Raw genomic sequence first — 14,114 nt, forward strand, 5'->3', positions numbered from 1 at the left:
GTGCTTTGCGGTGCAGATGCAGATGCACAGCACTCTCTGCATATGATTTCTTCTTCGTTAGCATGCACTTGCGCTAAATCCCAAGTATTCCCAAACAACAGATGGTGATCTGCTTCAAACTAACAAGCTCTTCGCCTTCTGCTGTGTGACATGCAGTATTTGGACTTTGTTGTATACCTCTGTTTTAACATAGTGTTACTCAATCAGGTCAGTCTGGGAAACTCAAAGCTTCGTGGTGCAGGTGCACATGTATATTACGCTGATTTAGGGAGCATTTGATTTGTTTTTGCTTTGCGGTCATCCATCTTCTTCCGCTTATCCTTTTTAGAGTTGCGGGGGGGGCTATCCCAGCTGTATTAGAACAAGAGGTGGGGTACACCCTGGACAGGTCACCAGCCTGTCGCAGGGCTAACACAGAGAGACAGACAACATTCACACTCCTATGGGCAATTTAGAGCCACCAATTAACCTAACCCCACTAATTGCATGTCTTTGGACTGTGGGAGGAAACTGGAGCACCCCGGAGAAAACCCACACAAACACGGGGAGAACATGAAACACACAGAAATCCCCCTGCCAAACTAAGGACCTTCTTGCTGTGAGGCAACAATGCTAACCACCGTGCCAACATGCTGCCCTAGATCATTGTGATCAAGATTAAAAGTCAATTCGCTGTGCAGCCCTAAGTACAAGAATACAAAAAAAAAAAACAGCTGAAGGTTTTTGAAACAGTCCAAAAGGCTCAATTTAAATGTGATGAATTTCAAAACAATCCAGCTAACCTCAATACAAAGCAAAGAGTTTAAACAATGCTGGAGAGAATCACAGGTTTGTCCTAAGCTGCAGAGGATTTGACCTTAGACTCTAATGTTGTAATTTGCACACCAAAGTGTTTTTTAACGTAAGACCTTGATGGGACTTGCTTCCCATTTCCTCATTCTTTTCTTGTCATGGTTATGCACTTAATGAATTGAAGTAGTGATTAATTAAATGAAAGTGCTCGCTGGATGGAAAGACACTTCACCTCTATGTTCTGAGTATGTGAATCAAGACTTTATGGAGTGATGAGGTACTTGTATTTGTTACTCGTGTGCGCAAACATAAGGTTTCTCTCTGCTAGAAGTATATCACAGAGGGAAGTTGCTGCGCTCTGCAGATTTCACTCCACCTAGTGACCAATTTATTAACTCTTAAAGTTGTTAAACTTGAACCGTGTCAATACGATGTTGCGGTAGGAAAGAAAAAGCAATACACTTCCAGTGATTGCTATACTGTGGGTTCCACGAGATAGAAGTTGCATAAGACGTCTCATAAAAACATCATCACTACGTGAGACGGCCGATGCAATAAGGTGGAGTAGTGTATTACATCTTCACTATATCTGTATCCCTCAGCACTAATTTGTTAACACTGAAGACCTCATTTAGCTCCGGGCATGATGGTCAGTTTGACTGACAGGTTGCAGCTCACATTTCCACAGCAAAAAAAAAAAGCCTTCCCCCACCCTCTGCTGGAATTTGCAAGTGCATGGTGTGTTGCCAATTAATGTCCTCAAATGTGTGCTGGTGAATGCGAGTAGTAGCAAAATAAATGGCTCGTTCATGCGGCGTGGTGAATGGATATCTGGGTCCTGTCACAATGAGTTATGCTAATTGTGCTTAGCAGCATCGTTGGTCAGTGTCAAAAGCCATCAAGTCGATTTGAGAAGTTTGTCATGATCATTCCCGTGGTCGGCTCATGGATTTATCATTACGGAGGCGTTATCCGTCATCCGGCTGCAGGTTTCGATAAAGTGCCTTATTTAGTCAACTTTTTCCTTAAGCTTTGGAAACTTTTTTCGGGAAGTTGTCTGACCACCTCGATCAGTTTCAGGTCTCGCATTTTTCACGTTCAGCACAAAACTGTGTTTTATTGATGCCGTTCTCTTAAGCTCTCCATCTGTGGAGTTCTTTGACAGTTCAGTTCCTGGATAATTTTGCACTCAACGTAAAAGCCTTTGAGATTTCTCCTGCCTTGGGCCATATGTAAACGTAATTTATTTGGGAGAACAATTTGCCCGAACTGTTTCTCACTTCAAGATAAATAATCCCTCATGCATTATTGAAGAAGCTATCCTTTTTTTCTTCTTTTTTTTTCGGAGGGGGGGGAAGCAATTCACTGCAAAGTAGTTTTGTGTGTGCTCAACAGAAAATGTCATTTTTTTGCAAACTAAGAAGTTGGTGTGACAAGCTCCCATTGGTCTAATCAAATAACAGGATCCAGATTCATGCGCTAATTAATCACTAGCTCTGGGGGCCGGACCCATCCAGTGATTCTCGGTGGAAAACGAGACATTTGATCTGTTGAATCAGCTCCCTCGCCATCTCCTCCTCTCTCTTCCATCTATCTTACATTAATTCAATGAAGTCAAGAGTTCATTTGAATACACCCCCCCCCCCCCCCCCCCCCCCACCACCCTGCATGCACACATAAAGTTTTCAGTTTAAATTGTCTGCTACTGAAAGCGAGCCTCGTTTTTTGAGAACAAGATGATAAACTCTTACATATTTATAGCCTAAACATTTTTTCCCCTCCTTTTTTACTGGGAACATATTTGGCTCTTTGCCAGATTCTGCCTAATTGTAGAGCACATGTTTATTGGGAAATTATCTCCTGTATGAGCTTGCGCTCTTCAGCTGAAGCCTGCAAAATGATCTAAAACTCTCTTGTTAGGAGCTGCACATGTCCCCCGACATCTGTTTTTCCAATTGATGGTAGCTCATTTGGTGGGGTTCATTGTAAATGTGTGTGGTGGTCGACCTTAATCGCACCTCCCTGACATGTTTTCTTGGGAGATGAAATGGAAAACAAGCCCCCGAAGGACCCTGTTTTGTTACGAGTGCTGACTTTTAAATGTCATCGTTCTCTGTCTGCTCTTCAGCGCCTCGCGGTTCGGGGAAGGCGATGGGTCTGGGCTCCGTGTCAGTGACCCAGGAATGAGCTTTTTAAACAGTGAAATTTCTTAACTCGCTATTGCTGCTTGCAAACCCACAATCAGAAGTCCAAAGCCTTTCCCCCCTCGGAGTGATTTTTAAAAGCTCTGCGGGGGTGCGACATTTTCCAAATGACCATTTTTCTGTCTGACCTTTCTGTTGCCCTTTTTGGTGAGTAATTGCAATTTTTGAAATATTCATTTGTGAGTTATGTCATTTGCAAGCACAGTGATTAAAAAACACTGTTCAGTGGTGTAAAAGCAGAAGAAATATCCAGCTTGACCGTTACAGTTTGCTTACCCCAAATCACTTCTTTTTTTTTTTCATATGCAGCAGAGCACTTGTCAAAGGAATTATCCAGGGAGAATCTGCAGTGGAGAAAAGAGATCCACACTGCATATAAATACACCTCTATTAGCTGAAGAGAAGGAAGGCGAAATGAAGTGAATAGAACATGGGAGCTCAGAGTAGAGGAAGGACTTCCAATAAGACCATTTCGATTTTCAATAGATCTGACAATGATGTCTGCAGGTAGACAGGGATACATGCAAGCAGGGCAAGATGATGGCTCTGGCACCTGAGGAATATGAGCCCTATCAATCACCGCCTGCGGGCGGAAATGTAATTACACTACAGTTGTTGACTAGCTGGGTAATCCGAGACATCACTCGCCTGCTTTTACTCGCTTGCATTAGGAGATTGCCGGTGCCCATGCTGACGGCATCGTGTTTGCTACTCTCTGATGTTTTTTTAATGGTTCTTTTGGGGGAACGCTGGCATCAGTTGAGCCCTTGGCTTCACAGTTGTTAGAAGGTTTGAGAGAATGACTCTAAGGTTCCGCAGCAAATCAATGAGATCATACAAGGCGAGATTAATGCAGACTATTCGATAGGGCCTTTTTTTTTTTTTTTGGTATGCATTTGGCAGCTCTCGAAAAAATAAGCATCCACACTTAAAAGCACGAGGATAAATAAACAATTAATTCTTTTCAATCAAAGTCAATTACACTTTTGACATTTAGCTAAGTGCACCTGCTGTATTCCAACCCATGTTATCCCCTTGCTCTGCTGTTGTCACTTTCAAAGAAGTTCGGTGCGATCCGCAGAGGTGCTATTCAGGGGGTGGAATAAATCTTCCCATTAAGAGGGAGATAATTGATGGCTTTCATCGCCGTTGAATATAACAATTCCAATCTGTGAAATTTCAATAGCAAGAGTGCTTTACTGTGTTGGGGTCTGAATGATTTATGAGACAAAATGAAATGACACAATAATGAGGGACTTTGTTGTTTCACCTCACCGTGTGTCTTTGTGTTTTCTCTGTTTAGCTCCCGGGAAAGATAAAAAGTGGTACTTGGATGACTTTAACTGCTAATGGTAGAGATTTTGTCCTCTTACATAAATGAGATGTAATGATCTATTATATCACATAAACAGTAGCATGCAAAAGACTTGAGCCGTCCCTCGTTTATTTATATTTTGCTTGGAAAATGGGAAATAGGTGCAGAAGTTTATTGAAGTAAGTATAAATACACATGGTAATACAGTATGCAAGACAAACACAGAGAGGGTACAGTTCAGGTGAGCTTGAAAGTCAATATTTGTTGTGACCACCTTTATTCTTCAGCACAGCCTGGAGTAGTCTTCAGGAATCGTTCTCCAGGCTTCTTGAAGAACATTCAAGATGAAGAACTTTGGATGTTCGCTGCCTTTTGTTCCGTTCTCTGTCAAGATGATCCCACACTGCTTCGATATTGTTGAGGTCCATCCTGATAGTGCTCCACTGTGAGTTTTTGTATCCAGGTATGTTTTTACTACAGTGGCAGTGTGTTTGGGATCACTGTCATGCTGAAAAATGAAGCTGTTGCCAATCAGATGCTTTCCAGATGGTATTGCATGGTGTATCAAAATCTGTGTTCAAAATTCAATCAATTTTAACAAGATCACCACCGGCTGAAATGCAGCCCAACCCGTGACAGTGCCACCACTGTATTTTACAGAGGGCTATAGACACTCACTGCTTATAGACACATCCCTCCTGACCTCCTCTGTACATATTGATGATGATTTGAATCAAAAATAATAAACTCGGATACAAAACTGACCTGTTGCCATTGATTTTTAGATGCATCTCTCAGGTCCTGTGTTTTTGCTGGATTTTTTTCTCCCCTATTTCTTAAGGACATGACTTTCAGATACTGTTCATCTGCTATAGTTTTGTCTTATTTTCCTAAATTATTTTAAGGACACACTACAAGGCATGCAAAGATATGCCAGGTTTTTGGTTAATAGCTCTTTAGGAATCACCTTGTTGGTGCGGTGCAAAAAATGCAATTTTTATCTTTGGCATTTTTCACAGACTCAGCTAAAGAAATGGGAAAATTGTGTTTCTGCAATACGCTACTAGTAGCAAAGTTCTTAAAGATACAGTTTAAAATTGTCTGTTATGTGTAGACACAACAGAATCCGGTACTGTTCTGTATGGAGCTGTTTGGTTTTGGTTCTAAAGGACAAACACGGTATTATACTGTAAAAATGTGCATTTACTTGCTGTTAGCATTTGTTTTTTTTTTACTGAAAGGCAGCAGCTTTTACAGATAAAAAAAAAAAACAGTGCATTACTGTATAAAATTTCTTTTATTTTCACAGAGTAATGTGAGATGTTTTAGCCAATTCAGATATTTACATTCTTTTCGATCACACGATGCCATAGTCACAGGTCGAGGTCGAGGAGGAGGATTAGCTGCAATCTTCAATTCCAGCTTATTAATTAATCAGAGACCCAGACAAAGTTTTCATTCTTTTGAAAGCCTGACTCTTAGTCTTGTCCATCCTAATTGGGAAAATCAAAAACATGTTTTATTTGTTATTATCTATCGTCCACCTGGTCCTTACTCAGAGTTTCTGTCTGATTTCTCAGACTTTTTATCTGATTTAGTGCTCAGTTCAGATAAAATAATTATAGTGGGTGATTTCAACATCCATGTAGATGCTGAGAATGACAGCCTCAACACTGCATTTAATCTATTGTTAGATTCAATTGGCTTCTCTCAAAATGTAAAGGAGCCCACCCACCACTTTAATCATACTCTGGATCTTGTCCTAACATATGGCATAGAAACTGAAGACTTAACAGTATTCCCTGAAAGCCCCCTCCTGTCTGATCATTTCTTAGTAACATTTACATTTACTTTAATGGATTACACAGCAGTGGGGAATAGGTTTTATTACAGTAGAAGTCTTTCTGAAAGTGCTGTAACTAAGTTTAAGGATCTAATTCCTTCATTGTTATGCTCTTCAGTGCCATGTGCCAACACAGTGCAGAGCAGCTACCTAAACTCTGCTCCCAGTGAGGTTGATTATCTCGTCAATAGTTTTACATCCTCACTGCGTATAACTTTGGATACTGTGGCTCCTCTGAAAAGGAAAGCTTCAAATCAGAAGTGCCTGACTCCGTGGTATAATTCACAAACGCACAGCTTAAAGCAGATAACCCGAAAGCTGGAGAGGGAATGGCGTCTCACTAAATTAGAAGATGCTCATTTAGCCTGGAAAAAGAGTTTGTTGCTCTATAAAAAAGCCCTCCGTAAAGCTAGGACATCTTACTATTCATCATTAATTGAAGAAAATAAGAACAACCCCAGGTTTGTTTTCAGCACTGTAGCCAGGCTGACAAAGAGTCAGAGCTCTGTAGAGCCGAGTATTCCTTTCACGTTAACTAGTAGTGACTTCATGGATTTCTTTACAAATAAAATTTTAGACATTCGAGAAAAAATTATTCATAACCATCTCAAAGATTATTCTTCATGTTCGGCTGCTTTCAGCACTGCTGGTATTTGTTTAGACTCTTTTGCTCCAGTTGATCTTTCAGAGTTAACTTCAATAGTTACTTCCTCCAAACCAGCAACATGTTTGTTAGATCCCATTCCTACTAGACTGTTCAAAGAAGTCTTTCCAATTATTGATGCTTCAATCTTAAAAATGATCAATCAGTCTTTATTAGTTGGCTATGTACCACAGACCTTCAAGGTGGCTGTAATTAAACCTCTGCTTAAAAAGCCATCACTTGACCCAGCTGTCTTAGCTAATTATAGGCCAATCTCCAACCTTCCTTTTCTCTCAAAGATTCTTGAAAGAGTAGTTGTAAAACAGCTAACTGATCATCTGCAGAGGAACGGTTTATTTGAAGAGTTTCAGTCAGGTTTCAGAATTCATCACAGTACAGAAACAGCATTAGTGAAGGTTACAAATGATCTTCTTAGAGCCTCTGACAGTGGACTCATCTCTGTTCTTGTCCTGTTGGACCTCAGTGCAGCTTTTGATACTGTTGACCATAACATTTTATTACAGAGATTAGAGCTTGCTATAGGTATTAAAGGTACTGCACTGCAGTGGTTTGAATCATATTTATCTCATAGACTCCAATTTGTTCATGTAAATGGGGAGTCTTCTTCAGACAGTAAGGTTAATTATGGAGTTCCACAGGGTTCTGTGCTAGGACCAATTTTATTTACATTATACATGCTTCCCTTAGGCAGTATTATTAGAAAGCACTGCATCAATTTTCATTGTTATGCAGATGATACTCAGCTTTACCTATCAATGAAGCCAGATGACACACATCAATTAGTTAAACTGCAGGAATGTCTTAAAGATATTAAGGCCTGGATGACCTCTAATTTCCTGCTTCTAAATTCAGATAAAACTGAAATTCTTGTTCTCGGCCCCACAAATCTTAGAAACATGGTGTCTAACCAGATACTTACTCTGGATGGCATTACTTTGGCCTCCAGTAACACTGTGAGAAATCTTGGAGTCATTTTTGACCAGGATATGTCCTTCAATGCACATATTAAACAAATATGTAGGACCGCTTTTTTGCATTTGCGCAATATTTCTAAAATTAGAAACATCCTTTCTCAGAGTGATGCTGAAAAGCTAATTCATGCATTTATTACTTCTAGGCTGGATTATTGTAATTCATTATTATCAGGCTGTCCTAAAAGCTTTCTGAAAAGCCTTCAGCTGATCCAAAATGCTGCAGCTAGAGTACTGACAGGGACTAGAAAGAGAGAGCATATTTCTCCCATATTGGCTTCTCTTCATTGGCTCCCTGTTAAATCTAGAATAGAATTTAAAATTCTTCTCCTCACATACAAGGTCTTGAATAATCAGGCACCATCTTATCTCAAAGACCTCATAGTACCATATCACCCCAACAGAGCACTTCGCTCTCAGACTGCTGGCTTACTTGTGGTTCCTAGGATACTTAAGAGTAGAATGGGAGGCAGAGCTTTCAGCTTTCAGGCCCCTCTTCTGTGGAACCAGCTTCCAGCTTGGATTCGGGAGACAGACACCCTCTCTATTTTTAAGATTAGGCTTAAAACTTTCCTTTATGATAAAGCTTATAGTTAGGGCTGGATCAGGTGACCCTGAACCATCCCTTAGTTATGCTGCTATAGGCCTAGTCTGCTGGGGGGGTTCACATAATGCACTGTTTCTCATTCACCTTATTTACTTTGTTTATACTCCACTCTGCATTTAATCATTAATTGATATTAATCTCTGGCTCTCTTCCACAGTTCTCTTCCCTCAGCCCAACCGGTCGCGGCAGATGACTGCCCCTCCCTGAGCCTGGTTCTGCTGGAGGTTTCTTCCTGTTAAAAGGGAGTTTTTCCTTTCCACTGTCGCCAAGTGCTTGCTCATAGGGGGTCGTTTTGACTGTTGGGTTTTCTCTGTATTATTGTAGGGTCTTTACCCACAATACAAAGCGCCTTGAGGCGACAGTTTGTTGTGATTTGGCGCTATATAAATAAAATTGAATTGAAAAATTGAATTGAATAGTGACGGCGAACAAAGAGAAGAAAGAGCTCTGCAACAGATGGTATGGCCCCCACAGAGCCTTGATCTCAACATCAACGAGTCCGTCTGAGATGACATGACGTGTCAGCTCGACATCGTTGCACCTAGCAGTTTTAAGATATGTAATTAAACACGATAAGTCGGTCTAACTTCAATAAAGCGGTAGAACTGGGAAGAGGCGGTAGAGAAAGAAACGAGCCGTGTGAGCCGGCACGGCGCTGGACAAACGTCAACGTAACTTCTGTCAGAAAATTGTCATTGTTAGTGCTTTGAGAAGAAACACAAAAGATTTTTGTTTTTTTCTGTGTGTGTGAATCACAATCATGCCAAACAATAAGATGGTTGCATTGGTGAGGGGGAAAAAAGAGAGAGGAATTGATGAAAATTGTACACTTCACACATTTCAGACGCAGCTGTTTATTACTCGAGCATTTGCCACTTCACACCCAAGGTGATAGATACCATAAATATATATTTCAAACTCAATGTGTGATAAAAGGTTCACCTTTTTTTTGTGTGTGTGTGTGTGTGTGTGTGTGTAGGTGTCACCCTTCACCCGTGCCATCATTTTCATTAGCAAATAACATTGGTTCATGCTTTACTGAGTCAGAGCCAGGTACATCTGGGCTAACTGCTAAACAAACAAGATGTAGTTGAAACAGATAAGAAGAAAAAGCTAGTAAGAGGCCTTTATCACGCAGCCTGATCATTAGGTAAACACTCTGTGCTCATGGATTTAAATATTTGTTATTTTATTAGCTGGAATAATTTGAGAAACCTTATTTGGGCTTATTTTTGACTGATATGGATCATTTAATTGTTTTTTTTTTTTTTCAGGTGTTTTCAGTTGCATGACCTTAGAAATGAGGATATTCCCCATTTCAAATTTTGAAAAGGAAACTTCTAATGTTTACGGCAGTCGTACTCCAGTTGTCGATGGCATATTTATGATATGATCGAAAGCTCCAGAGGAACGATTAAAAGGACCTTCTGGCGAGATTATTGTGTCTATTGTTGTTTCCAAGGTCAAAATGAGCTTTCATGCTTAAAGGCCTTCACGGCAAATGGAGTGCGCTTACATAGCACTCTTCTACTCGTATCCACCGAAGTGCTTTATTCTAGGAGCCACAATCATGCAGAGCTCTTTATTTTATACATACAGGGCTTACACTATCGTAAACACACAAGTGACACATTGGGGCCACTTTTGGAGTTTCAGTATCTTGCCCAGAGACACATGTGGGATCACCTACTCTCATTTTCACATGTGGATTCACTCTGTGCCTCTTTTTCCTCCATCTTTCCTCCCTGATGAATGTCTGCGTTCCATGTCATCTAGCAGTGGCTTTTACAGTCCAGACACTTGCCTGAAAGGATGTTTATAGAAATCTGTAACTGCCGCAGTCCTCCTACAGTCACTCAGGCCAATGTTTACGCTTCTCGCTCATTTTTTATTCTCGCTATAAACACAGGACTTCTCCAGACTGCCCCGCACATGCTGGTTCGTGTGCGACCGTGAGCCTCTGCAGACGTCTGTGGGCGTGCGTGCACGCCCCCGTGTCAGAGGAGAGGGAAACTGGCAACCTTCGGACGGCCGCCGCTCAGCCTCACTAGGCCTCTTGGCCATTTTGGCTCTGCAGTAAACAGCAGATTTTTGCCAAACAGACTCTCAGTTTTGCCTGGAGGCTGCTGGCCACCTTTTGACCTTCTGCCTCTTGCCTGTGTGTTGTCTAACTGAAGTGCATTGTTTCACCTCAGAAAACAAAGAATGCAGCAGCTCTTATGATTTATAGATTCTGGTCTAGAGGGAAATTTCAACAATTTACTTGAGCCACACTCTGCTGTGGATTCTTCGTCTTTGTGTTTCTGTCTGTCTCTAATTTCTCAGTTGAGTGCCCATGTAATGAATGTTTATTTTCTCACAGCCAAAAGCAAACAGCGTGTCTATTTCCTTATGTTTGATCTGTGTCAATCTCGTACTCTCTCTTTTCGACAGCTCCTGGCCTCTCCAGGGCCCCTGTGTTAGTGCTCATCCTCCCACTCCAAACAACCAGCGTCCTAACCGCCCACACGCTCTAGAAAAGGGTGGATAACCTCTTCACCTATGTCTCTGTGTCAGACTGTTTGATTGTATTTTCCTGCAGGAGTATATGCATTTTTTTTTACTCAGGTCATAACTAACCAGAACTCCAGGATGAAGTTGCTTTAACACTTATTTGGAGAAATTTTTTCACTAATAATATTAATAAAAAAAACCAAACAGAAATACTCACACTGAGATTTTTTTTTTTATTTATTTCATTCAGCCTTCAGTCGAGCACCCATCCCCATGGCGGTGGTGAGGAGGGAGCTGTCGTGCGAAAGCTACCCCATTGAGCTACGCTGCCCGGGCACCGACGTCATCCTGATCGAGAGCGCCAACTACGGCCGCACCGATGACAAGATCTGTGACGCAGACCCAGCACAGATGGAGAACACGCGGTGTTACCTTCCAGATGCGTACAAAATCATGTCGCAAAGGTAAGAATCGAAATTTGCATGAATTATAGGAAATATTCTTAACAGGGAATATCATTACTATTTCAGAAGTCAAGCTAATTTAAAAAAAAATCAGTTTGTAGCATCCGTGTAAGGATTTAACCAGGTTAAAGAGGGACGTTGCTCTAGTCTCATAACTGGCCATTAGCTGAAAGAGAGGGGCGGAAAAATGAAATAAAAGTGATCATTCCTCAAACTGCCACTTGAGGCTGCTCCAAATATGACTAATCCCCCATAGACCTCTGTGTTAAAGTGTCCTGCTTTATAAAAGAACATGTTTACAGTCTAGCATGAAAAAAGTTATCGCTAATTATCCCCTTCATGGCTGTATTTTTTTTCATTTACATTTATAAAAGTTTAAATTTTAACATAAAACAGTTTAGCACAAGCAGCTGTGGTCTTTAGATCAAGTAATTCAAGTCACTGAATTAGACTTCTCGACTGTACCTGTAGTGATGGTGCCTTTCGGAGCATTTTAAATGCAGCTGTGTGTCAAAAAATGTGGAAAGCTGTTTGGTACAGCCCACCCAAAGGAGTCCGTGCTTCAGATTGTAGTGATTTTACTTAACACTGATTAACAGCTATTTGTTTCTGTGTAATGAATCCATGCTGTGTATGGATTCAGCTTGCTAGCCAAGATAAGTAGCATTAGCTGGGGGAAAAAAAGCACTCCCCACACTTACTTCTAAAAGTAGTCACATCTGCCCACAAAAACCATTATGGCAATGGTCATAAATCCAAAGTTGAGGCCTCATAATGCTAGAAGATAAACCCATAGATAATGCAGTGGCTACATCCATCTTTTATATACAGTCTATAGGAGCTACAGATGACTCAGCAGGAGATATACCGTATTTTGTGGACCATAAGGCGCACCGCATTATAAGGCACAATATCAATGAAAGGGTCTATTTTCATACATAAGGCGCACCGGGTTATAAGGCGCACTGCCGATTTTTGAGAAAATTTAAGGATTTTAAGTGCGCCTTATAGTCCGAAAAATACGGTAAATGAGCTGAAACCACTCTCCCAGTGGAAGCTTATTAGCCTACTTTGCTAGCTTCCACTTCATCGTGAATTACAAAAGTAACCATGCAGCATGTTCTCCAAAATGCCGGATGTTGTAAAGAGACACTAGAGTATTACTTTAAGACCTCTGTTGGGGGGAATCTGCTGAACAGACAGTAGTCAAACTCAATACATACTTACCTCACACAGCACAATACAAGATCCAAAAATCCTCTTAGACCTTTACCATGAATCATGGGAGGAAAAGGGTCATAAAATGAAAGCTTAATTTCCTAGCAGCACATAAGTACATTCTATCTTTGGACAAAAACTGGGGAATTTTAGTTAGTCCTAGTCTCTATTTTCTTTCTTTTATTAAACATCTATAAAATAAATCAAGGGTTGCAATGCAAGGCCTTTCATATATATGCATTTTAAAGGTGTATTGATGATAATAATATAGGATGCTTGGGCTCCCATTCAGAAGACTGGAACGAGACTACTGTATTTGCATGCATGAGTATGTACATGTTCACGCGCTGGCATGCTGAGAGGCAAAATTTGCTTTATGCTGTTAAATAATTGACTTAAGTGGCTGCGTTTGCTAAAGTAATCTGGAACATGTAATCAACCAATCTAATGAGAGATGCTTTAATTCACACCTGAAAATTGCTGATATTGAATTAAAAAAAAAGAATTTTTTGGAAGCAGAGGAGCTTGTGTTTTTATGTTTCACTTACGTCCAAGAATCTGTACTGGCCTTATGCTTGTCTTGCGCCTGACCTGTGGCCCTTGGGATTTGTTAAAACCAGAAAACAGAGATCCAAGTTAACAACGCCACGAAATGAATGCAGAGCACATTCATAGGGCAGGGTACAGTGTAGTAACTTATCTTGGTTATGGATTAATTTGATCAAGGGACCCAGTGAGCCACAAAGAGCTGCAACCATAAACTTCACCATATCTGGCTGCTAATCTATGCCGGCCGTAAATTTGTACTGATACAAATGAGTGAGCATTACACATACGTATATATGAATAGGTTAACAGTTATTTGTTAAAGCAAAAATGTGTTTGATGAGTTTCGCTGCCAGATGGGAGCTTTGTTTTCAGAGTAACGACCGTGTTGTGCAGAAACCAGGACGCGGAGGCCTATTCGTCAGGCCAGAGAGAGGCGATGGGCTTACTGTACTTCGGCTTTTGGCGTATAATTGATTGCTAACATTAAGGTAATATATAAACAAGTTTCAGGCTTTTTAAGCGAGTTGTATGAAAGCAGGGAACAGAGAGCTCAAGGAGGGTGTGGAGTGAGTATACATATAGTTAGTCTTTGCTGTTTTGTTGACTTACTGCAGCACTTAGAGCAGAATAAAAAAACCTATCTGCTATCATTCTAAGCATGGTTACTCTTGCCTTTGAGGTCAAAACACCCTTGAGCACTCAGAAGGGATGGACTTTATCTAAATTGCTGCTCTGCATTGACTTTGTCTGCCTCACTTTATTTCCAAAGCTGAGTGTATGTTCACCTCTACTTATTTCCCGAGCTTTAGTACCAGATTGGTCATGGCCCCTTGAGAATACTAATGGACTTTTGGGCTTTATCAAACAATTGCTCTTTGCTTTTTAGTTTGGTACCATAGAGTTCAGATAATCAGCTGCGTGAAAAGCAGCTGATGGCAAAACGAGGTAGTTTGAAACATGTTGTCAGATAATTGATGCACCCTGTAGCTCCTTT

General features: G+C 40.8%; 1 protein-coding gene across 1 annotated transcript in view; it reads left to right on the plus strand.

The window, feature by feature from the left end:
* Nucleotides 1-14,114, plus strand: part of LOC115775111 (adhesion G protein-coupled receptor L3) — a 194,806-nt gene that overhangs the window by 17,431 nt on the left and 163,261 nt on the right. Inside the window, exon 2 of the mRNA XM_030722616.1 lies at nucleotides 11,140-11,353. Within this exon, the coding sequence (XP_030578476.1) occupies nucleotides 11,140-11,353 (214 nt within the window). The remainder of the gene's footprint in view (nucleotides 1-11,139; nucleotides 11,354-14,114) is intronic.

This window comes from Archocentrus centrarchus (assembly GCF_007364275.1).
Source record: "Archocentrus centrarchus isolate MPI-CPG fArcCen1 chromosome 18 unlocalized genomic scaffold, fArcCen1 scaffold_23_ctg1, whole genome shotgun sequence".
Lineage (NCBI taxonomy): Eukaryota > Metazoa > Chordata > Actinopteri > Cichliformes > Cichlidae > Archocentrus > Archocentrus centrarchus.